The 25231-nt window shown below is 48.4% G+C and overlaps 1 protein-coding gene across 3 annotated transcripts in view; it reads right to left on the reverse strand.

Annotated features, from left to right (window-relative positions):
- Positions 1-25231, reverse strand: part of CRMP1 (collapsin response mediator protein 1) — a 71188-nt gene that overhangs the window by 3078 nt on the left and 42879 nt on the right. For all 3 annotated transcript variants that reach the window (XM_008017943.3, XM_008017944.3, XM_008017945.3), the window contains exons 6-13: positions 24956-25036; positions 18551-18619; positions 16819-16939; positions 15021-15177; positions 12295-12436; positions 11444-11614; positions 4717-4896; positions 1688-1853 (exon numbers count right to left, since the gene is read on the reverse strand). In XM_008017943.3, coding sequence (XP_008016134.1) covers positions 1688-1853; positions 4717-4896; positions 11444-11614; positions 12295-12436; positions 15021-15177; positions 16819-16939; positions 18551-18619; positions 24956-25036 — 1087 coding nt within the window. The remainder of the gene's footprint in view (positions 1-1687; positions 1854-4716; positions 4897-11443; positions 11615-12294; positions 12437-15020; positions 15178-16818; positions 16940-18550; positions 18620-24955; positions 25037-25231) is intronic.

Here is a 25231-nt window from a genome sequence, read left to right on the forward strand (position 1 = left end):
AGCCGTGAGCCAAGTAAACCTCTTTTGTTTAATTACCCAGACTCAGGTATTCCTTTATAGCAATGTAAATGGACAAAAACAGACACTAACTCATGCTACAGCTCTATAATGTAACATATGCAGATATTAAAAAAGGGCATCTGTGAGGTTGTTACTGATGTTGGAAAGCATCTATGCTGTTGGTACCAAATGAAGTCACCTATCAACCTGCCATGAGGCTGACTGAGAGCAGTGGTGCTGTGGGCCTCAGGAGGACTAAGAGTGAAACTGAGAGAACAAGGGTGGGGAATGGCCCTTCCAGGAGGCTTTTAACTTCACTGTTGTTCTAAGAACAATGAGGAGGAGGATTTTCTGTCCATGTTTAATTGCAATTGAGCAATGTTTAATTGCATAACTCCAGAGCAGAGGTCCAGTTTGCAAACTCCTTGAGAGCGTGTGTCTTGTTGGCAACCAGACAGCTTTTCCCAGGACTGAAGCCAATCCCTGTTTTGCTGATTGAGCATCACATGACTATTAGCATTCTATTTAGGTTCCATTTTGTACAAAAATATTAAACACTGGAAGCTCTTCCATGAAAGTCTTATGGAGAGTGAGATGAATGGGGAGGCTTCCCTGATCCATGCCCCCTCTGCCTAATCACTGAATCAGACACTTCCTGAATGGATGAGAGGTTCTGCCACCACACAACCTAAATTGTTACTTCATCCTCTCTCTCTCTCTTTGCCCCTTCCACTCTCTCTTTTGCTAAGTATATCGCCTTTCCTGACCAGGAGTTAGCAAGCTGGTCCACTGACTAAATCCAGCCCACCGTCTGTTTCTGTACAGTCCATGACCTGAGAAGAGTTTGTACATTTTCAAATGGCTATTGAATATAACATCCTAGATGCTGACATCCTAGATGTTGCCTCTTAGCTTGCAAAGCCTGAAGTATTTGCTATCTGGCCCTCTAAGAAAAAAAATCACCATAGGCTTAGTACGTAGCACAGTGTGGAACCCATGCAACGCCTCAAAGAGTTTGCAGGACAAAATTCCAATTTAACTTTCTCAACGTGTGCGTGCCTGCCCTCATGTGGCCATCTGTCGAAATTGCAGACACACCGCCCTGGGGCCTTAAGAAAGTCAGGAGGGATCAAGTCGGTATCTAATTTTGTTCCCACACATTTGTTGAGCACCAAGTCCTGGTATTTTGACACTGGATTTCTTGGGGCTTCAGTTTCCTCTTTAAATAAATAGATATAATGTCACTCTGTGGAGTAGTGAGGATAAAATAAAATCATGGGTTATGAAAGTACAACACTGCAGAGGGCGAACAGGCTAAAGATGTGCGCAGACCACACGCCCTGCAAATGGCAGCTACTCCCATCTCTTGTTCATCCCCACCACTTCATGTTTACCTTCATGAGGAAGAGTGAAAATGTCCCCAGTGTGTGTAAGGATGAGTACTGGGACAATTTTGGTGCCACTCTTTGTAAACCCAGGTCAGGTACCACCATGTTGCCCCCCTAACATGGACCCCCCTCTGCTTGGTGACCATACCAGCCCACTCTGCCCCACTAGTGAGAACAGGCCCTTCCCTGCTTCTTCATCTAGTGTCCAAGGCCGCGTGTCCATTTCCTCAGGAGCAGCAGGAAGGACTTGGCCTGAACTGCTGCACGTGTGGGGAGCCTGGGCCGCCACTCATTCCTACCTGATAAGCTGAAGTTGGACTGGTGGAGGTTTCTGATGGGCGGGGGCTGGTGTTTGGAAGGCGAAGATTTGGCTGAAGGAGCGGGAGTTGCATATTTGGGTGTAGCTGGCACCTCGTACACAGGACCGTCATACATGCCCCTGGAAACCCCTTGCAATCCAAAAACCTAAACAGAGGATGGGAGAGTGTGATTGATCAACACTGTGCACCTGTGCCTTTTTGGGCAGACAAAGCAGAGCCCTGCGGGTGAGAGAGAAACCTGAGGTCACTTCGAATGTGCATGCACACATACACAACACACACATGTATGACGTGCACATCACACATATGCACCCACACTCACACAGGCATTCATACACACAAGCATGCATACATACACATATACATACCCACATGCATACACAAAGAAGCACACACCACACACATGCACTCACATATATGCAGTCATGCACATATACATGCACATGCAGTAAATATGCCTACACAGTAGCATACACACGTGAACATGCACACACACTCTGAAACACATATACAGATATTCACACTCAAAGGCACATACTCGCATATGTATACATATGCATACATGCCCACACACATACACACTCAGATATACACACCTGTATATACAGTTACACACACACTCATACATATACACACAAAGCTTCATGCAGGAGGACCCCAAATGCCTTCCAAGAAGAAATCACTTTCCCTGACACTACCGCCTACCCACCCCCGGAAAGGACCTCTGAATCCCAGACACGCAGCAGCAAAGGCCCCATCTTCATGTATGTTCTTGCAGAAGTCAATGGCAAGGCAAAGATTCGGGGGGCAGGTAGTTTGTTGGAAGATGGTTCCAGAAAAGGGGAAGAAGTGGGGAGGTGAGACAGGGAGGGAGAAAACTCAGTACAGAGGGACAAGGAGTGGGCCAGGTCTGTGGGGGGCAGGGCTGGGGACGCTGTGGGGAGCACACCTCCGCACCAGCCTGCAGGAGGATGGGGAAGGAGGACAACGGAGCCACAGCCACAGCCCCACTGGGAAAGGGCTATGGGGGCGGAGACCATGAAAGCAGCAGCGCTTCCAGGCAGGAGGCTGTCAGCCTGCTAGGAACTGCCGATAGCAGCCCAGGTGACCTCAAGGGTGGCCAAGGTTGGGAGGGCACCTGCTCCAGGCACTGGAGAACAGCATGTGTTCAGGGACCTGCCCAGGGTCCCAGCATGGGTCAGTGGCAGCGCCCTACCCCAACACGGGGCTTCACCCTCTACAGCAGGTGACAGTGTCCTGACCCCAGCCCCGGCTCCCTCCTTCTCCATAGCAGGTGACAGCACACTGATCCCCAACTCTGGGCTCCTGCCTCTCCATAGGAGGAAGCCTCAATTTTAGCACTAAGTTCAAAGACCCACCACCTGCCTATCACGTTGACAGCCCTCCCCTCTGTCCCTGGAGCCCTGCTCCGACTCCCTCGGCCTCATTGTATCCTGTCCGCTTTTCTCTGTGGCTTTTGCGTTGCTTCCTGGGTGAGGCCCTTCATCACTCCCTGAAGCTCAGGTGGCCAGAGGCAGGCTCTGGTGCAGGTCTCTCCCTCACCTGGCCTAGCTCCTGCAGGCGTGAAGGAATCCCTGTGCGACGGGACCCCGGTCCTACTGCTCCTGCAAACTGCTGTCTTGGCGTTTGGGGTCACATATCTGCTCTCACGGAAGCGGACTGTTAACCGCAGGCCTCAGATTCAGACCAAGAAGGAAATGAAGCCAGTCAAGGGGTGTTTCTGCCTCTTCGGTGGGTGTCCCAGCCAGGGATTTCCAGGAGTCCCCTGTCCTCAAGTGGCCTGTCGCCTGTGCTTGGCCTTGGCCCGGATCTGACTTGTTTCTGCCCCATCCCTTGTTTCCCCATCCGGTGCGAAGCATCTGTGCAATCTGGTGTCTTTGACTTGGGTGCTACACCTTATGGAAGCTGGGGAGGGACCAAAACCAGACACAGAGCCTCGCAGTCGGGGCTGGAGCCTGGGAATGCAGGAAGGCCTCTGGACTTTTCCATCTCAATTGGTGCCACTTATGAAGCACACAAAGAGCAGGACCACACATGTACACGCACACACGTACACACATGCCCACACACACACATACACACATGCCCACACACACAGCCCCCCACATGCTCACATACACACACGTGCGCACACACTCCAACACATGCACACACATCCCCATATGCCTGCATACACACGTGCACACATAACACACACACAATGCACACATAACGCACACATACATGCACATGTGCGCGCACATACACACACATTAAGCTGGCCTTTCTGGCAAACATCAGCTGTCTCATGGGGAAAGCAGGTGCCATGGGGATGGGAGGGCCTGGCTAGGGAAGATGTTGGCTACGGGTGGGAGTCTATCTCAGCTGTAAGAAAATTCCCTCCTCTGAGTTGCTCTGAAGTTAGGAATAGAGACTGCTCCTTCCCTCTGATAGATGTCCTGAGGTCAGTGCTAAGGTTGTTCAAGGGAAATAAGGAACGACTGGGCAGAAATGTCAAGGGAGGAAGGAAGGGAAGAAAGGGCGGATCTGAAGGGAGCCCTGCCTGCAAGACGCCAGGGATAATGCCTTGCTCCAAAGGGCCAGACCCGAGGGTTTCTGGGCCGTGACTCTGGCTAAGTCCTTCACGGCTCTGGGCTGCAAAAGAAGGATCACAGCACCTCCAGTGGGTGGGCAGGATTGCTTAAGATGACGCAGGACAGCGCCCAGAGCAACTTGGTAAGCATCCTTCCCATGATCCACCCACCCTCACAGGTACACACCCCTCTACCGTTTGCAAAGCCCTGGAACTTGCGTGTCCTCATTTGATGCTTACTCCTGTCCTCAGACAGGAGCCCAGGCCAGCGTCTCAACCCATTTAACAGACAAGGAAAGGGAGGTTCCCAGAGCGATGACATTATTAACCTTGCACATGTCAGATCTCGATTCCCCAAGAGACACTGTCGGCTCTGGTCCCACGGGTGGGCCCGCTCCCCTGCAGACACACTGACCTTATTCCTGATTTTGACGCGCTGGTAGAGGTGCTCCGGGAATGGCTTCCGCGGAATGAAGCGGCCCATGCCCTTGTTAACGTTGATGTTTCCATCTTCAAAGACGATCTTGCCCTGGCTGATGACCACTAGTGGGGAGCCGTGGCACTCCATGCCCTCGAAGATGTTGTACTCCACTGCCTGCACCAACAGCCTCAGCGTTACTTCCCAGGGTTTGCTCTGCTCCAACCGAGCTGTTCATAACAGCGATTTTGCCTAACATTATATCATAAGCGTGTTCCAATGTTTTTTCTTTTTCTCTCTAAAAACACCTTTTATTGACTGTCTAATATTCCACTGTATGGTCCACACTGTATGTAACCGACAGCTCACCGTTGGGCATGTAGGCTGCTGGTAGCTTTCTATAATCAAATCAATATTGTTCTGGGGCATCACGAACAGGAAGGGGGTCCCCCTGGGATTATGCAGTGTGTCTGCTTTGACTATACTGGACATCAAAATAAACACAATGTTCTTTGTTTTCTTTAAAATGTCTCTTTAAATAAAATATTTTTTCTCTAGGATAGGTTTCTAAAATCAAATGACTGGGTGAAAGAATATGAGCTGTTTTAAAGCATGTGTTCCCTATGGGCAAATTATTTTCCCAAGGGATGAAACTAACTGACACTGTATCAGCAATAAGGGAACATTTCATGTTAGCACCCTCCAGCATTGGGTAATGCCATTTTTTTCTTTCTCTGCTAATTTGAAAGACAAAATAACATTTCCTTTAAAACATACATTTGGCTGTGCACAGTGGCTCATGCCTGTAATCCTAGCTACTCAGAAAGCTGAGGCATAAGAACTGCTTGAACCTGGGAGGCGGAGGTAGTGAGCCAAGATCGCGCCACTGTACTCCAGCCTGGGGGACAGAGTAAGACTCTGCTTCCAGAAAACAACAACAACAAAAAACAAAACCCATACATTCCTTCTATCACTCTTAAAGTGAATACTTGAACTTGTGTGTCAACTGTCACCAGCCAACTGCTTTTATTTATTATTTTAAAAGTAGGTCACATATATGGTCGGAAAAAAACTCAAAAAGTAAAACAGATATTTGATAGAAAGGCAAATCTGTCTTCTACTTGAGTATGAGACATATGCCTTGAAGAGTTTCTTCTGTATCTCTAGGTATGTCCAAGACATGAATAATTGTCTGACATACACATCTCTACACAGACATTTCTCACCTTAGTTTTTCCTTACCTCAGCAATTGTTCCATATCAGCACACATACAAAACACTTTTACATTGCTATACCGTATTTCATCAGGAAGATGTATGACCATTTATATGCCCAGTTCCCAAGGATAAACAGTTGGGTCATTGCCATGCCTTTACCAAAAACAATGCTGAAACAGACTTTGCATCCACAATCTGCACACATGAGCATGTTTCGAGATGTGGAGTCTGGGGCCAAAGAGTAAATGGATTTTCGCCTTTGATAGAGTTGCCCTCCAAAAAAGACAACACTAGTTTCCATTTCCAACAAAACTCTGTGAGCTTACCTCACAGCCTTTGGTAAACAGTATCTTTGTATATTAAACTCCTGATCTCAGTTGCTGGCACAGGTGAAAAATACTATCTCTAGGTTGTTATTTGCATTTGTGACTGAGACTGGGTCTCTTTTTAAATCAATACATGCCATTTCTATATTTCTTACTGTGTCACTGCGTTTTGCACATTGTTCTATTTCTCAGGGTCTTGCCATTCTTCTTACTGATTTCTAAAAGTACACACTCAATGTTAAAGAATTTATCCTTTGTTATGTGTGTTGCAAATATTTCCTCCCTCCCTGGTCCTCTGTCTCTGGAACTCATATGAAGTAATTGTTTTTGCCACACAGATTATTTTGTATATTTTTTATGTAGTCAATGGTCAAACAGACCATTCTTTTCCTTTACCATTTCTAAGTTTTGTGTCTTGCTTAGCAAGATCTTTTCCCCTTCAAAATTATCATTTTTTTAAAAATGTGTGTTTTATTCTAATCCTTTCATAGTTTTATTTTATCTTAATCTTTGATCCATGTTTTGATTTCTTTGGTAGTAAATAGCAGGGCAGAGAGACGTTAAGCCTCATGGGCCAGGTGTTCTAACACATCAGGATGAGTAACTATCGTTTCCCAATTCTAATTGTCTCCTTTATTGTAAACCAAATTCTCATATGCAGTCAGTCTATTCCTTGGCTCTCTTCTTGTACTCATGCCAAATTGTTTGGTTTATTGCAGCTTTACGACATGTTTTAATAACTAGGATGACTGACACTCCCGGCCCAGTCTTCCCTTTTTTCAGAACTATTTCAGCTACTCTCACATTTCCCATCTGGGAACTCTGCTTTCCTAGCTAAGTAATTAAATTTTCTGATGGGATCACATCAAATTTATAGATTAGATTAGAAAGAACTGATATGTTCATTATGTTGAATCTTCTCAGTGTAAAGGTCCTTGAATTTATGTAAGTCTTTAGTTTTTTATTTTTTTGGTTTGTTTGTTTTGAGACAGGGTCTCACTCTGCAGTGCAGTGGCACGATCATGGCTCACCACAGCCTCCAAGTCCTGGGCTCAAGCAATCCTCCTGCCTCAGCCTCCCAGGTAGCTAGGACTACAGGTATGCATCACCATGCCTGCTTAATTTTTTTAATTTTTTTTTGTACAGGCAGGGTCTCATTATGTCACCCAGTTTGGTTTCAAACTCCTAGCCTCAAGTTCCCCCACCTGAGCCTCCCAAAGTGCTGGGTTTACAGGCATGAACCACCATGCCAGACCAAGTCTTTAGTGTTTATTGCTATTATAGGATTTTGATTTCCATTCTATTTTCCAAAGTGATTTTTTATTCTTCCATAGAAAAACTACCAATTCTTTATATTGGTTTGTAATGTGATGGTGTTTGATGATTTTTAGGTGCATTCTTGGGGGTTCCAGGCAATCACGTCTCCTACACACAGCTGTTGACACTGTGCAGAACCCAGGCAGACAGTGCATTTCCAGTGTCAGCATTTGCTAACCTAATTCTCCCTCACCCTAAAGTGGCTCCACTATGGAGTGATTCATAACTGTGCCGAGGGAAACGTGAATTGTGAATATGGAGAGGTGGTGCAAGGAACCAGTCACCCATCTCCCAGCTGAAACTGGCCAGCCCTTGGGGATCTGGGCTGCTGTCCCTACGCTTGGGTGAGGAACATGCTATGCTGTGGTGACAGTCTCAGGCTGCGAGATGTGAGGAGGCCCCGGTCCTATCACAAATGCCACACCCTGCATTTCACAACACCACCAAATTTTAAATGTCAATTCCTTCTTTTCTTAAATATACAAACAATGTAAAAATTTAAACAACACAAAACACCGTGATTAAAAAACCTCTTGTCTCTCCCATCCAGGAGCCCCCGTTCTCTGGTTCCCTCCAGGGAGGACTGGTTTCTTTTACACCCTTTGAAAAGCAGCCAGTCAGCTGATGTGCGCATAAACAAAACGTGGTCCATCCCTACAAGGGGATATTATTCAGCCATCAAAGGAACATGGTACCCATCCATGATACAGCAGGGATGATCCTCAAAAATATGATGCTAAGGAGAAGCCAGACATAAAAGGCCACATACTGGATGATTTCACTTCTATGAAATGTCCAGAACAGGCAAATCCACAGAAACAGAAAGCAGGTTACTGGTTGCTAGGGAAAGGGGGAGGGAGAAGGGGACTGATTGCTCATGGGCACAGGGTTTTGTTTTTTTGGAGGTGATGAAAACCTTCTGGACTTAGTGATGATTGTACAACTTTCTCAATATACGAAAAGCCACTAAATCGTACACTTGAAAATGGTGACATGTATGGTATGCGAATTATATCTTCATAAGAAAGCGTAAAACATCCAGATAGTCTACGATGTACAAACATGTCTGCACACCCATGACGTGGCACTTTGACGTGAATGTTTTCCACAACGATAGGAAAGAATAAAAGGTGTGTTTTACAGAAAAGTAGATCTAAAATCTAACCACTGGTCAGTATTCAAGAAATGATCTCTTTTCATTGTTAAAAGTAATTTTTTTAAAACACATAAAAACAAAACTAACCTCTAACAACATTTCTCAATCCATGTTCTGAAAAAAATTGCAATTATGTGGATGGCATTGCTTTGGACAAAGAAAATGAAACAGACAAAATCCTTTGGTCAAACCACTTCATGGTATCCTTAGTTGCCCTCTTGTTGCTCTGAAAAGAATTCAAATCTTGCCTCACGCAGAGAACAGATGCTTCCCCGAGTTTAACCTGAAGACAGTTACCTCCCAGATGGGTACCCCTGGGTATATTACATATTGTTATGGGTTGAACCGCGCTCCCAAAAAAAGATATGTTGAAGTCCTGACCCCCATGACCTCAGAATATGAACTTATTCGGAAACAGAGATTTTGCAGGTGTAATTAGTTAAGATGAGGTCACACTGGGGTGTGGTGGGCCCAACATCCAATGACTGGCATCCACAAAAGGAGAAGACACAGCAGAGAAGGTCACGCAATAACAGGCAGAGATGTAAGGGACGCCTTACACGCTGTGGAACCAAGTACTGCGGGGGACGTCAGACACTAAAAGAGTGGCCTGGAAGGGATCTGTTCCCAGAGCCTTCAGAGAGAGCATGGCCTAGCCAACACCTTGGTTTCAACTTCTACCCTCCATAACTTTAAGAGACAAAACTTCTTTTGTTTAAACCACCCAGCCTGTGGCACTTTGTAACAGCATCCAGAGGAAACTTACGCACATGTCCTCTGTCTGTCCATTTTCTCATTTATTAATAACAATATACCTAACGTAGAAGATCCTGAGGATTAAATGAGACGATGCATGGAGAATGCTAAGCACGGAGTAACTACAAAACAGTCTTTGGCTGGATTGTGATGATAATCCAGGAGTGCCCACTCCTAAGCATGGAATCTGGTGTGGCCCCTGATCCCACATTGAAATAATAAGACAATCCCAGCTCAGTCTACTTCCTTCTGGGTCCTCTTCTGCTGACCTTTGACTGGCTAACTCAGACATTCACGTTCCTTTCTAGATGAGGATCACCTTATGAAGCAAGGGGCAGCTCCCATAGCCAGATGGCAGTGGGAGTGCACACCCTCTGCTATGGTCGGAATATCCCCTCAAAATTCAACTGGACATTTAATTACCATTGCAATATTATTAAAATGTGAGATCATGAAGAGCTGATTAGGTCATGAAGGCTCTGCCCTCATTAATGGGTGAATGCTACTATCACAGGAGTGAGTTAGTTATTGTGAGACTGGGCTTGTTAGAAAAGTGAATTCAGCATCCTCTTGATATTTCTTTCACACTTGTCCTCTCTTGTCCTTCTGCCCTCCACCATGGGATAACTCAGCAAGAAGACCTTTGCCAGATGCCGGCATTTTAATATTGAAATTCCCAGCCTCCAGAATCGTGAGCCAAATACATTTATTTTCTTTATAAATTACCCAGTCTGTGGTATCTATTGAAGTAGCACAAAATGGACCAAGACACCCTGTCACTGACAAGACCCTCTCAGATGTTCTCCCATTGCCTCTCCTATGTGCACAGACCCCAGTGTGTACACACGAAATAATTCATAATAATAAATAATAGAATTGCATGCCCTGCTGGACTGTACATGTGAGTGGCATAAACCTTTCTCCATGAGAAGATGATCTCGGGCACCCTGTTCCCTGGAGATGGGGACTGTGAGAAGCAAGTAGTGTTACCAGGGAGCATTGTGTATTGTAAGAATGACCTGGATTGGTGAGCCGGATGAGGTCAGTGAGCAGCTAAGACCTCTGCTTCTGCAGGCCATGTCTCTTGCAGCCAAGTGGATACTCCAGGGCCATGCCCATGAGCTGCTACAAGTGTTTCTGTGGCTTTCTTATGAAACTTCCTTGTGCCTGGCGTCCTGTCCCCATACCTGTGGTCTCTTTCTCCAGTATGTGAGCCCAGGGACTATGGGAACAGCCACTGCAGCTCCATCACGGTGTGCATATGCCCTGCTTCTGGCCTGTGTGCTTGCACAGACTCCAGTGAGCCAGGGACCACTGTGGCCTCTTGGGTCTGTGCATGTAATTGTTAATCCAGACCCAAGGCCACTGTTGGCCGTGCACAAGGGTGTTAAAGCACGCCCTTCAGGGAGGCACAGGTGTCTTCTGCCATCTCTGCATGCACCCTTTCTGTGTGTGCATCTTTGGTAGGTTGCTGGATGAGTGGAGAAATCAAAAGCATATAAGATACGAAGCAGAAATGGCCCATAACGACGGGCATGGAATGTGAAAAAGTGTACACTTTAGGGCCAACCTTTTCCTGTGTATAAGCAGCCAGCCGCAAAACTGAGTGGGAGTTTTCTAATATACCAAATAAAATCCTTTCTAGCTTGATAATTAAATTGAGAACCTTAGACCCAATACTTTCCCTCGCTGAGCCCTGAAGCTTACACATTAGAAGCAGTATCAGATGGCTGGCAACGCATGTATCCACGGGCAGGACAGAGAGAGGCAGAGAGAGAAAGAGAAGCAGCTTAACTGAGCCTGCTCAGATCCCTCCTCCCAGTCTCTCCAGTCAGGCTATGTATCAGATCACGTTCTAGGTGGAAAATTCATAAATCATTTTAATTAGTCTTTTAAAATGGTTACAGTGAAGAATCACTTATCTCAGCAGCACAAATAGGCCAGGACTTACCGACTTGTGACTTTTGGCTGTTATGGTCTTCACCTTGTCGGGGTCCCAGATGACCACGTCAGCGTCCGAGCCCACGGCAATCCGCCCTTTCCTTGGGTACAGGTTAAAGATCTTGGCTGCATTGGTGCTGGTGACAGCGACAAACTGGTTCTCATCCATTTTGCCAGTAGCCTAAAGGCAAGACCCACAGATGAGAAGAGCATCACATAATGGGGCCAGGAGGAGGGGCGGCTGGGCACAAGTGGAAGCCTGCCAGCTGGAGTCCTTGCAAGGCTTGGAATTCTCTCCTCTCCCAGCTAAAACCATGACCTGAGTCAAGAACCCCAAAGGGCCCAGCCTCATCAGAGAGGACATTTAATTAACCGCACAGAGGTATGTTGACACAAGAGCCACGATGACATCTTGTCCATGTCACCAGGCCCAAGTTTAACAGAAGATAAAAACCTTTGGTTTCAGGTCAGTGATCAGAGTGAGACCCAGCTCTTCCTCTGCAACAAGAATTCTCTCTCTACCCACTCCACACCCCAACTCCTAACACGTGTGCACAGGCATACACACGGAGTTACAGAGCCATTTTCACACGAACTAAGACGTGGTTGAGAAACAAAACAAAACATTTTTCAATCTTAAGATATAAAGGACAAGGGTGACATCCGCGAATGCAGAGGCCTCTCCCGGACTTGAGCTACTTTCTCACAAGTTACGCGTTCCCTCCTGCGCCCTCCTAGTGTATCTGCTTCTGCCTCCATGTAAGAAGGGAACTTTTAAGAACCCAGCGTGCGTAATGCATTGGCTTTCACAGGGCAGGTAGGGTGTTTCTCGAACGCTCCTGAGAACAGATCCAGCCTTACCACCGCCTTGTCCCAGACGACGGTCATCCGCTCCTCTATCCCGTTGACACCCTCGGGGATCAGGGTGAAGTTGTCCTTGCCCACCGCCTTCTGGGCAGTGCTGTAGGGACAGTGGCCGCTGCCTGTGACCTGCAAGTCCCCACTGGCAAGGACGAAACAAGGTGGAGTTCAGACCTTAGTTCATTTTGAAGGCAAATCCCGACTTCAGACAGGTACATGCAGTGCAGCCAGTGAATGAACGAATAGATAAGGAAGCCAGTGGGTAACAGAGAAACTCTCCAGCGTGTGCCTGCACGCCTCACAAGTCCCAGGGATATCACTGGCCCCATGCTCTGCATGTTACACAGCGAGAAATGTGTGCTGACATTTGTCTTCTTGACACAAGGCAGTTGGCACAAGGGCTGGCCGGTGTGTTTGTGCTGTGCTTGCAGAACAAACACTATTCATTGGTTATAGCAAAGTGGCACAAGTTCACTGGGATTTACCCTTTCATCCCCTGGTGTTTCAAAAACTGTTTCAAAAACATATACTCTTTGATATATCAGGTGCCCTGAGCTGAACACCTAAGACAGTAAAATGAATGGAACAGGCCGAGTGTGGTGGCTCACACCTGTAATCCCAGCACTTTGGGAGACCATGGCAGGTGGATCACCTGAGGTCAGGAGTTCGAGACCAGCCTGACCAACACGGCGAAACCTTGTCTCTACTAAAAAACAAACCAAAAAAAAAAAAAAAGATTAGCCAGGCGTGGTGGTGGGCCCTTGTAATCCCAGCTACTCAAGAGGCTAAGGCAGGAGAATTGCTTGAACCCAGGAGATGGAGGTTGCAGTGAGCCAAGATTGCGCCATTGCACTCCAGCCTGGGCGACAAGAGCAAAACTCAGTCTCAAAAAATAAAATAAAATAAAATATAAAAACGAATGGACCATTATTTGTGGTTCTAAATGAAGGGTGAAGAGGGTGAGGCTGTCCTCCAATCCAGAGGCCCAGGAAATGTTAGCCATTACCTAAATGCAGAGGAATATATTTAGAAGTTATCTTCACTCATTTATTCAACAAAACTGTGTTGCGTGCCTCCTATGTGCCTGGTACAATTTAAGGCATAGGGAGTGCATCTAAGAACAGAAAGAGAGAGCTTCTGCATGTGTCAGCTCTACTGAGGGACGGAGGAGACTGGCAATAAGCAGAGGCAAATGGGGCACATGGGCACTGTCAGAGCGAGTGTCAGGGATTCAACTAAAGCAGGTGGGGTGAGGCATGCTGGGGACAGGCTGGGGATGCCATTATCAGGAAGATAATCAGAAAATTACATCACTGAGAAGGAGCCTTCCAACAAAGAACTGAAGGAAGTCATAGAGCAAACCATGTGGTGTCTAAGAAAGAGAGAACTAGCCAGGGGTTCCCATGAGTGGAAAGGCCCTGAGGCAGGGTCCTGCCTGGGGTTCAGGGTCAGCATGAAGCCGGGACTGGACCGAGGGAGCCAAGGGCAGAGGAGGCCCAGGGAGGGAGGTTGGTCAGGGCATGTGCGCCGGATTGAGTTCTGCCTTGTGGGACGTTGTGGGGACTTGGGTTTCACCGGGAGAGGACTTACTGGTTCCGAGCAGAGGGGTGTTTGATCTAACCTAGGTTCTAAATGTCTGAGAGCAGACTGTGATGGGTAGCGGGGGGGTGGGCCTGCGTGGAAACAGAAAGGCTTAGTAGGAAGCCAGGGAGGATGGTGGCCTGAGCCAGGATGGCCACAGCAGACAGGCGAGGCGTTGTCAGACTCCAGGGCCTCTGGTCCGTGTTCCTGGCATTTCCTGAGATGGGCAAGACTGCGGGGGTAGCAGCTTTATGGGGGAAGATCTGCAGTTCTCTGTAAACGTGAGCTGCCCACCAGACATCGGACTGCAGATGTTGAGTAAGTCCTTGGCTATGCCAGTCAAGGGTTTCTGTATCATCAGGGGGACAGTGATTTCCATGTGGGTGCACACCGCTGCCCCCTCCTCCAAGGTTCCTTCTGCCAAGAAGCCCCGTATTATCCTCCCCTATTGGGCAAACTCTTACTCATCCCCAAGCCTTAGTCTCGATGCCACCTCCTCCAGAAAGCCTTCTGCGAACCTCCCGGTGGGTTCTAAGCATGCATCTCTGCTTCCAGAGCGGCCTGGATACTTAGGCTTGCTGTGTGGCCTTGCTATTGCTAAGTGCTCGTCCCTCGTGGTGGCTAACAGAAGGGAAGGGGCTGAGGTGCTGGGCTCCACGGTGTGCGTGCACCACAGCAGGCGCGCTGCAGGCAGCAGCAGCCACTTCTGGAGCCCCTGGTTCCAGGTCCTTTTCCTGCACTGTCTCATAGGCAGGTACTGTCTGCTCCCACTTTGAGTAAAATGAGGGGGACCAAGAGGTGTTATGGGTGATGTCCCAGGTCCAGGGTGACACAGCCTTGTCTCCATCCCTAATCCTGAGTGCTTCCCAATACACCACGGTGCCTGCCACAGAGCAGGTGCTTAACAGTAGGTTGGCTCAACAGGAGGAGGTCAATAGACGTGAATGGAACAGTCACTGGATGCCACAGATCTTCAGGTCCCTGAAGGCCTGTTTTAAGCCACACAAGCGCTGTCCTTTCAGAGCACGGGGCAGAGCCTCCTCTATAACCATGAGTCCAAACCAGCCTGCGGATTCCCACCATTAACTCTCTGCCTCCAAAGGCCCCAGCTGCCTCCCCCAGCCCCACGTTCTCACAGGTCTCACCAGGCCAGCAGGGAGGTCAAGTAGTCCGGCGTGGTGGGGTCCGGGCTCAGGGGAGGGGAAGTCACGAATGCCGCAGCCTTGGCCCAGTTCTTGCTCCAGTAATGGGTGCCATCGGTCCCCAGGCTGGCGGCAATGGGCTCGCCAAAAACTACGGGACCTTGGGAGGGGCAAACACAAACAAGCCTGGTTAAAAGCAAATACTCTCTTGAGGCAGATGTCAAAGGCACAAAATTGGAAGACTGTGGAGGGAGAACGGGGCTGGCTGAAGGCTGGAACACTGGCCGCCGTTCTCGCAGGCATCACCGCCTGCACCACAGGGACCTTGGGTGTCAGGCCCAGTTCCATCCCATTGTCCACACCCCGCCAAGCGCTCCGTGGGGCGGACGGCAGCTGACTCACCCAGCAACCTTGTGGATACGGCTGTTGCTTTTAGGGTTTGGACATTATGATGTCCTTTTATAGATTCGTAAGCCAAGGCACAGAGCCACGATTTGCTGTCTCGGTTTGGGATCTGCTGGAAGCAGATCTTAGGAATCTAGTTCTAGCGTCTTATTTGGGAGGTGATTCCAGGAAATACTGGCTGGGGATTGAGGAAGTGACATAAGGCAGGGAAAGCAGCCAATAAAGGGAGATTTCTCATTGAGGCACAGCTGAGGGCCACGGCACTCAGTCCTGCTCGGGAACATGCCTCGGGGTCGTCCCACCCCAGGGGAAAGTGCATTCGATGTGTTTCTATCAGCCCAGGGCCGGAGGGCAGCTTCCCGAGTACCAGCTTCCCAGAAGTTCCCGCTTGCCTTTCATGGAGTGGGCCAGGCGGGTTTCTTCCAGAAAAGCCTGCAGGCGGAAGCTGGGGCTCCCAGGAAAGATCTTTGCATTAGAGACCAGGGGCAAGAGATGTGGCCCGAGAGACTCTGCTGCCCTCGCCCGAGGCCACCTGCTGCCCAGCAGGAGAGGCAGCTGTGAGCTCTGCCCGGCTCTAGGGCAGCCCATCAAGCAGCGCTCTCTGTAGTAAGGCAGGTGCCCTGCGTCACAGCTGCCCAACCAGCAACCACTGGCCACATGTGGCTCTTAAGCTGGTGTGGCTGGTGCCACTGAGGAACTAACTTGTTCATTTTATTTAACATTACTTAATTTAAATTTAAATAGCCATGTGGGGCTAGTGACCACCTTATGGCTTCCTGTGGCTCCAGAACTTGCCTGCTTACCCACTCCCGGCTGGTGCTGCTTCCAGATTTCCGTAACCTCTCTGAGCCCGGGTCTCCTTATCTTCAGACGGGGCTAGTTTCAGGCAAGCTGTGCTGTTCTAGCCTCTACTTGTCAGCTTGCCCTTAAAAACACCGAAACAACGTGTTTGGGGTCCATGGCTGCTCTGTCCAATAAGGCAGTCCTGAGCCGCATGCGGCCACCAATAACCTGAGGCTGTGGTTAGTCTGAACCGAGTTGTGTACATGTAAAATACACACGGAATTTTGAAGAGAGTACAGAAAACATCATGCAAAATATTAATGATTTTTACATTGATGACATGTTGAATACTTGGATCCATTAGATTAAACATAATATATGATTAAAATTCTCTTTCAATGGAGCTGGACTTATCAAGGTGAATGTCCTAGGGTCCTAGGGTCATTGGGACCAAAGAATTCCAGCCACCATCCTTGTGTCAGGAGCATCCCCCCTTCACCTCTCCCTCCTCAGACAGAACTCTGTCTGAGTTCGGGAGGGAGTGAACTTGAACCTGCAGGACACCCCCTTCCAGGCCCCAGCTGCCCTAGAAGGCCCAGGGCCGGCTACATACCTTTCTTCCTGGCCAGAGCGATGATGTCGGCTGCACTCTTGCTCATGACCTTGGTGATGTACACAGGGCAGTTGATCCGGCCCGCGATGGTGATGGCCCGGAACACCGCCTCGGCCTCCAGCTGAACACGGCACACACAGTGTCACAAGAGGGAAGGCTGGGGGCACAGCTACCACCCATCTCCATTTTCCTTAACTAAATGTGGTCAGAAGGGAAATCTGCTCCATCGAATGAAAAGGACATACGGAGTCCAACAGCGCCTGACAGTGCCCCTGCTCTCCGGGGCGGGGCACTGGTCTCACGCTGGGATACAGCTGCAACATCCAAGTGCTATACAACTTTATACCACTGCCTCCCGGTTCTGTCCTGACCTCACTACGGGCCAGGAACACACAGCTCGTGGCCATCCCTGGGCCATGGAGCTCATGAAGAGCACTGGGTGGGATCTCAAGCCCTCAGGACATGGAACCTGTCCACTCACGTCTGTGTCCCCTGTGTCCAGCAGACACCAGGCCCAGGGCACGGGCCCAGGAGACTCAGTAATGACCTGATGAGGGCATCAAAAAATGTCCTCAACTTGGCCAGGCATGGTGGCTCACACCTGTAATCCCAGGACTTTGGGAGGCCAAGACGGATGGATCACTTGAGGTCGGAAGCTTGAGACCAGACTGGCCAACATGGTGAAACTCAGTCTCTATTCATGAGATCAGAAGATTAAGACCACCCTGGCTAACACGGTGAAATGTCATCTCTACTAAAAATACAAAAAGTTAGCTGGGCGTGGTGGGGGGCACCTGTAGTCCCAGCTACTTGGGAGGCTGAGGCAGGAGAATGGCGTGAACCTGGGAGGCAGAGCTTGCAGTGAGCTGAGATCTGGCCACTGCACTCCAGCCTGGGCGACAGAGCGAGACTCCATCCCCCCACCCAAAAAAAAAAAAGAAAGAAAACACAAATTAGCCAGGCGTGGTGGCACAGGCCTGTGCCTAGTAGTCCTAGCTACTTGGGAGGCTAAGGCAGGAGAATCACCTGAACCCAAGAAGTGGAGGCTGCAGCAGTGAACTGAGATCATACCACTGCACTCTAGTCTGGGCAACAGGGAGAGACTCCACCTCAAAAAAAAAAAAAAGGAAAGGAAAGAAAGAAAGTAAAAAGAAAGTGTCCTCAACTCAAACAATGGCTTCCAGGGTGCCCACTCCATTCCATGCCAGATCAGCTTGCCTTCCTCCTTCTACGCTCCCTGCTCACACCTCTACTCACACACTCACACACTAACATACACATACACATACACACTCTCACACACACACACTCACACACACTCTCTCACACACATACACAGAGCCACTCCAGGGGAAGTCACCCTTCTTCAAGGCTTGGGAGCAGGGCAGGCAGTGGGAGTTGTCTCCCGGGTGCTGGGCTTGGGCATGCAGCTTCACTTTCCTATCATCCACTATGCAAAGTCCTCCGTGAGAATCCGTATCCACTTGGGACACTGAAGCACCCACGGGGCCTTGGAGTGAAGTTCCAGGACCCTGGGAGAGGCAGCACCTCTTCCTGGCTTCTCCAGCCAGCAGCCCCCAGGGTTCCCGGGGAAAACAATATGGTTTGGGATGGTCTGGGAGAGGACATGGGAAGGAGCCGGGTCCTGGCTGGGCTGTTCCAGCTGGAACAGCATCAAGGTGAGTACTCAGTGGTGAGTGTCAGAGTCATGCCTGAGTTCGGGAGTCCTTACCTCTTCAGGTCTGCTCAGGGCATGGCCCTCAGGACCCGTGATGCCCATGTCTAGGATCCGCTTTTGTTCCTACAAGACAAGAACGAATGAGTCAGTGATTAGAGGATGCCAGAGCTGGGAGAAGTGACTCCTCCAACCCCCTAGTTAGACAGAGGGGACAGCTGGGTCCCAAAGAGGTGAGTGGCTTGCACCAGGTTAACAGTGTGCTGGGTGGGGGCAGTGACCTGTGTCCCCTCCACTACACACCCATCCACCTTCCCCTTTGCAGCCCTCCATGGCTCCATCTGCACCTGCTTTATATTGAATCTCCCGGGATCAATGAGAGGCAGCAGGATTATAAGACACGAGCTTCCAAGACCACCCACCACCCTCTCAATGTCGGAGTCTCCCTGCAGGGCTCTCCTCTGGGAAGAAACGTGATGTTTGGGTACAACATGGATATCTTCAACTAGAAATCCTACTCTAGTCTTTGACATTGAAATCAAAGGTCCCAAAACTGGAAGTCCAGATCCAGAACAGCCTCCTCTGTGACTTTGGGCAGGTTGGTCAAGCTCTCTGAGCCTCAGTCTTCTGTACACTGGGGATACCAGTGCTTGTATTGCAGAGTGACCGCTGACCAGATGAGCGAGCATACAAAACACGCTCAGCACAAAACCTGATGAGCGAGCGCCCGCTCATTAATCGGCAGCCGGCTCTCATCTCTACTTCAGCTGCCTCTTCTTGGCATCTGTCTTTCTGGCAGGAAACCACTACCTCAAACTTATCATATAACCTTGAAATGGCTCCCTGAGCTGATGGCCCAGATTCAAATCCATCTGGCCCAAAGTTGCTTTGTCCCAGGAACACTTTTATTTCTTAAAAAAAAAAAAAAAAAAAATGTTTGACATTGCCCAGATGCCAGCTGCGCTGTTGCTAATTTTAACTTCCTCAGTGTGTGTGTCATTGTTCTTGGACATGACCCCGTCATGAACCCCGGGCCCCATCAACCATGAAAGGAAATCACAATTTCAACTGTGCGTCTGTGGTTATTACGCTGGAGGCTGTTACAAGAATATAAATGGAAAACCATTTCAAAGTCTAACAGCTGGGTAGATTTAAGTAAACAATGGAATAATTTCAGCTACTGAAGACGCTGTTTACAAAGCATTTTTAGAAAATGTTTACAAAAGGATCTTAGAATACCGAGAAATCCCTATGTGAAATTGTTTAGATGTCAGTTACCATTCTGGAAGGAAAGAGGAAGGAAGGAGGGGGAGGGCAGGGGAGGGAAGGGGAATAGAGAGAAGGGGAGGAAGGGGAGAAAGGCAGGAGGGAGGGAGGAGAGGGGAAGAAGGGAGGATGAAAGATGACATAATGAGGAAAACCAAAAATGAGAGTAGGGCTTCTAGTTGAAATAATGGACTACACATATGCATTTGTTTCACTGCCTTCCAAAACACACTGAAGTCACAACAGAAAGAGATACACAGGAACCAAGAAAATACAGAGAAGACCACAGGAACAAAATGTTGAAAGCTGGAAAGCAGATGTCCAAAAGATGTGCTGCAGCTGGAACAGCGAAATCTCTGCTGGCAGTGAGAGCAGTGAGGAGAGCCAAGCCCCTGATGTGGCACTCAGGAGCTGGGGGCTGCAGGCTGGGCCTCTGCCACACTGGTGGGGGCGCGAGTGCACGTTGGAAAACTGTGTAGTAGTAACCACCAAAGCTGAATCTACACACACCCAGCCATTCCTCTCTTAGGTATATACCAGCGAAAGACGTGAACCTATGTTTAATAAAAGGCTGAACAAGAGTGGAGCAAGAACAAGCACCGAAGCCTCACGCATCACGGTCCCAAATGTGAAACTAGCCAAATATCCAACAACTGGAGAATACACTGTGCAGATTCGTGCAGTGGAATTCTACACAGCGATGAAATAGAAAAAGCTAGCGCTACGCCTGGCCAAAGGATGGATCTCACATGCCTCGGATTGAGCAAATGGACCCAGACATAAGAGAATGTGTGCTGTATGGTTCCATTTTTAGAAAGTTTAAAATCAGCTAAGATTTGTGTGGCAGCAACTTCTAAGACGACTCCCAGTGATCCTGCCTCCTGCTTTTCAAGACTCTGCGGGGTCCCCTCCCCTGGAGTATGGGCTGGACCCAGCACCTTGCTTCTGATGAGCAGAGCAAGACAAAAGGGTTGGGCTGTCACTCCCAAGGTCAGGTTACAGAGACTCTGGCTGCCGACCTGCTCACCTATTGCTCTTTGGTTAATCTGCTCTGAAGGAAGCCGCCTCGCTGGGGCTGCCCATGTGCAAGGAACTGAGGGAGGCCTCTGGCCAGCAGCCAGCAAAGAACAGACCATCACATTAGCCTGACAGCTAGCAAGGAGCTAAATCCAGAAATACACCACCTACGAGAGGCTGGATGCAAATCCTGCACGAGTTGAGCCTTGAGATGCTCACCGCCCCACCTGCCAGTCACTATGGCCTGTGAGACCCTCAGCCAGAAAGAGCTGAGCTGCACCTGGAGTCCGGACCCACAGGACCCTGAGATAATTTGCTTTAAGATGCTATGTTCTGAAGTAATTTGTTATGCAATCATGGATGACTAGTACAGGTTTTGTTACCAGAAGTAGGGTGTTACCATAAAAGATATCTAAATATGTGGAAGAGGCTCTGGAACCAGGCAGAGAATGAATTCTGAAACAGCATTTTAAATAGCCTTGAATGGACTCTAAGAAGAAATAGGGCCTCTGAGGACATTGCCAGTGAGTCCTCACAGGGGACGAGAAGCAGCCATCAACAGTCTTGGGATGAAACCAAGGATGTGACTCTACAGTTCCTTGGTAAGAACTCAGAAAGGTGAGGGGTGGTGCCTCCCAGTATTATCAGTCACAGTAAAGAGATCCTTTAAATAGGAACCCTCTAGGCCGGGTGTGGTGGCTCATACCTATAATCCCAGCACTTTGGGAGGCTGAGGCAGGCAGATCACTTGAGGTCAGGAGTTCGAGACCAGCTTGGCCAACATGGTGAAACCCCGTCTCTACTAAAAATACAAAAATTAGCCAGGTGTGGTGGTGCATGCCTATAGTCCCAGCTACTCGGGAGGCTAAGGCACAAGAATCAGCTGAACCCAGGAGATGGGTGCTGCAATGAGCCAAGATTGCACCACTGCACTCCAGCCTGGGTGACAGAATGAGACTGAGTCTCAAAAAAATTAAAAAATATATATTTTTTAAAGAGACATTTCAAAGGCTATGCCTGTGGACCGTCTCAGTCAAACTACAGGGCCTCTAGGAAGCTTGCCGTTGTGTCTCTCAGCTCTCTCATCAGGGTAGCAGAGGGATTATCTGGAAGAAATTGGTGGGTGCCTTTTGTTTTACGGCATGAACCCCAGTGAGATTCACAGGAGGCCCACAGATTTTTAGAAGAGTTGCCTTAGCAAAATACTGGAAGCTGACACTGAACACAGGCATGTGATATGAAAAGAAGCAGTTGGATCCCAAAACACTTTTTTTTTTGCGACGGGATCTCACTGTCACCCAGGCTGGAGTGTAGTGACATGATCTCATCTCACTGCAACCTCCACCTCCCACATTCAAGTGATTCTCCTGCCTCAGCCTCCCAAGTAGCTGAGATTACAGGCAACTGCCTGGCTAGTTTTTTTTTGTTTTGTTTTTTGTTTTTGTATTTTTAGTAGAGGTAGGGTTTCACCATGTTGGCCAGGCTGGTCTCAAACTTCTGACCTCAGGTGATCTGCCCGCCTCAACCTCCCAAAATGCTGGGATTACAGGCATGAGCCACCATGCCTGGCTGATCCCCAAAATTCTACTGAGCAAGAAGCAGGCTGAGAAAACCACTCAGCTGCGACAGACATGCACGACCTTTCATGAAAAAGGATGGACGACTCAAAAGATGGAAGCAGGAGCTCAGAAGGTAGAGCCAAGAGCTATGGAGACTTATTCTCAGGCTTTGAGACTCAATCAAGGAACTGCCAACATTTCCCAGCCAGATTGCAGAACCACCATGAACCAGTGACTCCTTGGTGCCTTCTATTTTCCCCTTTTTGAATAGAAATGTCAGGTCCACCACTGCATGTTGTATGTCAGGAGGATCAGGGAGATATCTTCCTTCTTTAGCTTCATAGACCTACAGATTATGGGAAATACAGCCAAGGAGCCTCATCCACACCTGGATCTGGTTCGGATGTTGAGATGCCAGACTTTGAGCTAATGCTGTCATGAGATTTTTAAGAACCATGGGAGGGGATGATTATAATTTGCACGGGAGAGGGTCATCAATCATGGGGGCCAGAAGACAGATTGGGAGGAAGTCTCAGATGTGGCCCTAGTAATTCTCACTTCCTGACATTCCTGCCCTTGTATAATCCCTTCTTTTTGAGTGTGGGCCGGACGCAGTGACCTGTTAGCAATGGACAGAATACTCTTGCATGATGGAATTAAGGCACTGTTTGTTTTTTACATTGAATTTGAAAGAATATCAATTGTGCAGAAAAACTACAAGGACCCAGATAAGAAGAAGTGAAGTCAACAGAAGAACCTTAATGGTGAAGCTTTAGATCTCCAGCACTGAACCATTATGCTGCTCTTCCACTGTGCTCTGGAACCAGAGGGAACTGGTTAACATCCTGGCTCTACTGCCCCGTGAGCAACAGTGAGCAACTTATTCATATCTGAGCTTCGGTTTCCCTATCTATAAAATGGGAATAATTATATCTACCGTATGGAGTAGTTGTGAGTATGAATATGTGAAGCCCTTTGCATCAGGCCTGGCATGAACTACCTTTACTGGCTGCATCCAAACCTTCCCCTATGTGCCTGGTCTTGATTTACAGCATTATGACCAATCCATGCCTCTGCACCAGAGACCCAGAAGCCCCCCCTGACTTCTTTCTCTTCTTCCTCCACCCAATCCTGTAGATTGGGTCCTGTAGATTGCGTTTCCCTCCTGTCACACTCGCCTCTTCCATCTCCTATCTCCTCTCTTCATTTCTTATGAGAACTGCTGGAATAGAACCTAGCTGGTCACGCTGACTTCTTTTTTTTTTTTGAGACAGAGTCTCGCTCTGTTTGTTGCCCAGGCTGGAGGGCAGTGGCACAATCTCAGCTCACTGCAAGCTCCACCTCCCGGGTTCAAGCAGTTCTCATGCCTCAGCGTCACACCTGTAATAGCTGCATTCTCACCTGTAATAGCTGTCTTCCCACCTGCAATAGCTGGGATTACAGGTGTGCTCCACCACACCCAACTAATTTTTGTATTATTAGTAGAGATGGGGTTTTGCCGTGTTGGCCAGGCTGGTCTCACACTCCAGGCCTCAAGTGATCTGCCCACCTCAGCCTCTCAAAGTGTTGGGATTACAGGCATGAGCCACCACTCCCAGCTTTCATTCTTTCCCAACAAATTCTCCACCCCATAGCTAGAATTATCAAAATATGTTCATGTCTCATTTTATCCAAAACTTTTGCATGGCTGCAGTCAATTATGTGTAGATTCTGAACCTCATGTACATGATGTCTTAATCTGTTTTCTGATGCTATAACAGAATACCATAGACTTGGTAATTTATACAGAAAATAAGTGTATTTCCCATGGTTCTGGAGGCTGGGAAATCTAATAACAAGGTGCCAGCATCTGATGAGGGCCTTCTTGCTGCATCATAGCATGGCGGTGGGCAAAACATGAGACAGCAGGTGCATGCCAGCTCAGGCCTCTCTTCCTATCCTTATAAAGCCACTAATCCCATCATGAGGGCCCCACCCTGATGATCTCATCTAACCCAAATTACCTCCCTAAGGCCTCACCTCCAAATACCATCAACTTACTAGCTTGTGCATTAAGTTTTCAACATATGAACTTTTGAAGGACACATTCAAACCATGGCACATAATATCATTTGATCCACACAATAACACTGCCAGGTGGGTGTCTCTGGATGAAAAATGAGAGCGTTCATGGGAAAAAGTTCCTTGCCCAAGGTCACATGACTGGGAGATGGAGGAGGCTGGCCTGGAACACCTCCTCCAAGCCTGGGGTTTTCCGTGATGCCCACTCCCAATTCCTGAAGACAATGAGGAACACCAGGTTCCATGTGCTTTGCCACTGGTATGACCTAGGTTTGCAAAGCATTTTCATTCACATACTCATTCTCTCATGCAAACCCTTCAAGGTTCACAGGGCAGTTATATTATGCTCATTGTACAGGTGAGAAAACAGGTTCTAGAGTCAATGTGGCCTGCCAATGGTGTGTGAGTGACTCTCACCTGGTGTGTCTGATATGACACCCAGTTCCTGGCTTGACCTTTCACTGTATAGCCTCCTCACTAACCAATGCTCTTTTTTCAAACCTTTTGCAACAGGAAGAATCAGACTGAGGTAGAAGGAGTGGAAATTCACGCCACTCACCTGAGCTATCAAATCTCCATTTTCTGCATGGACCAAGATCACAGCTCCCAGCCCCTTAAGGAAGGTAAAGGCTTCGTAGAGCTATGGAGAGATAAACAGGGGTTGGTGTGAGATTAAAAAAAAAAAAAAATCACAGCAGGTGCATTCACAAAGACCATTCTTCTCTCACACCCATTCAGTCATTCACCTGGCAGCCTCTGCAGACACATTCATATGGATGGAATGTGCTGCTATACAAGTCAGACTTGGAAGGACCGTTCCTTCACCCTGACATCT

The sequence above is a fragment of the Chlorocebus sabaeus genome, chromosome 27 (assembly GCF_047675955.1).
Source record: "Chlorocebus sabaeus isolate Y175 chromosome 27, mChlSab1.0.hap1, whole genome shotgun sequence".
NCBI lineage: Eukaryota > Metazoa > Chordata > Mammalia > Primates > Cercopithecidae > Chlorocebus > Chlorocebus sabaeus.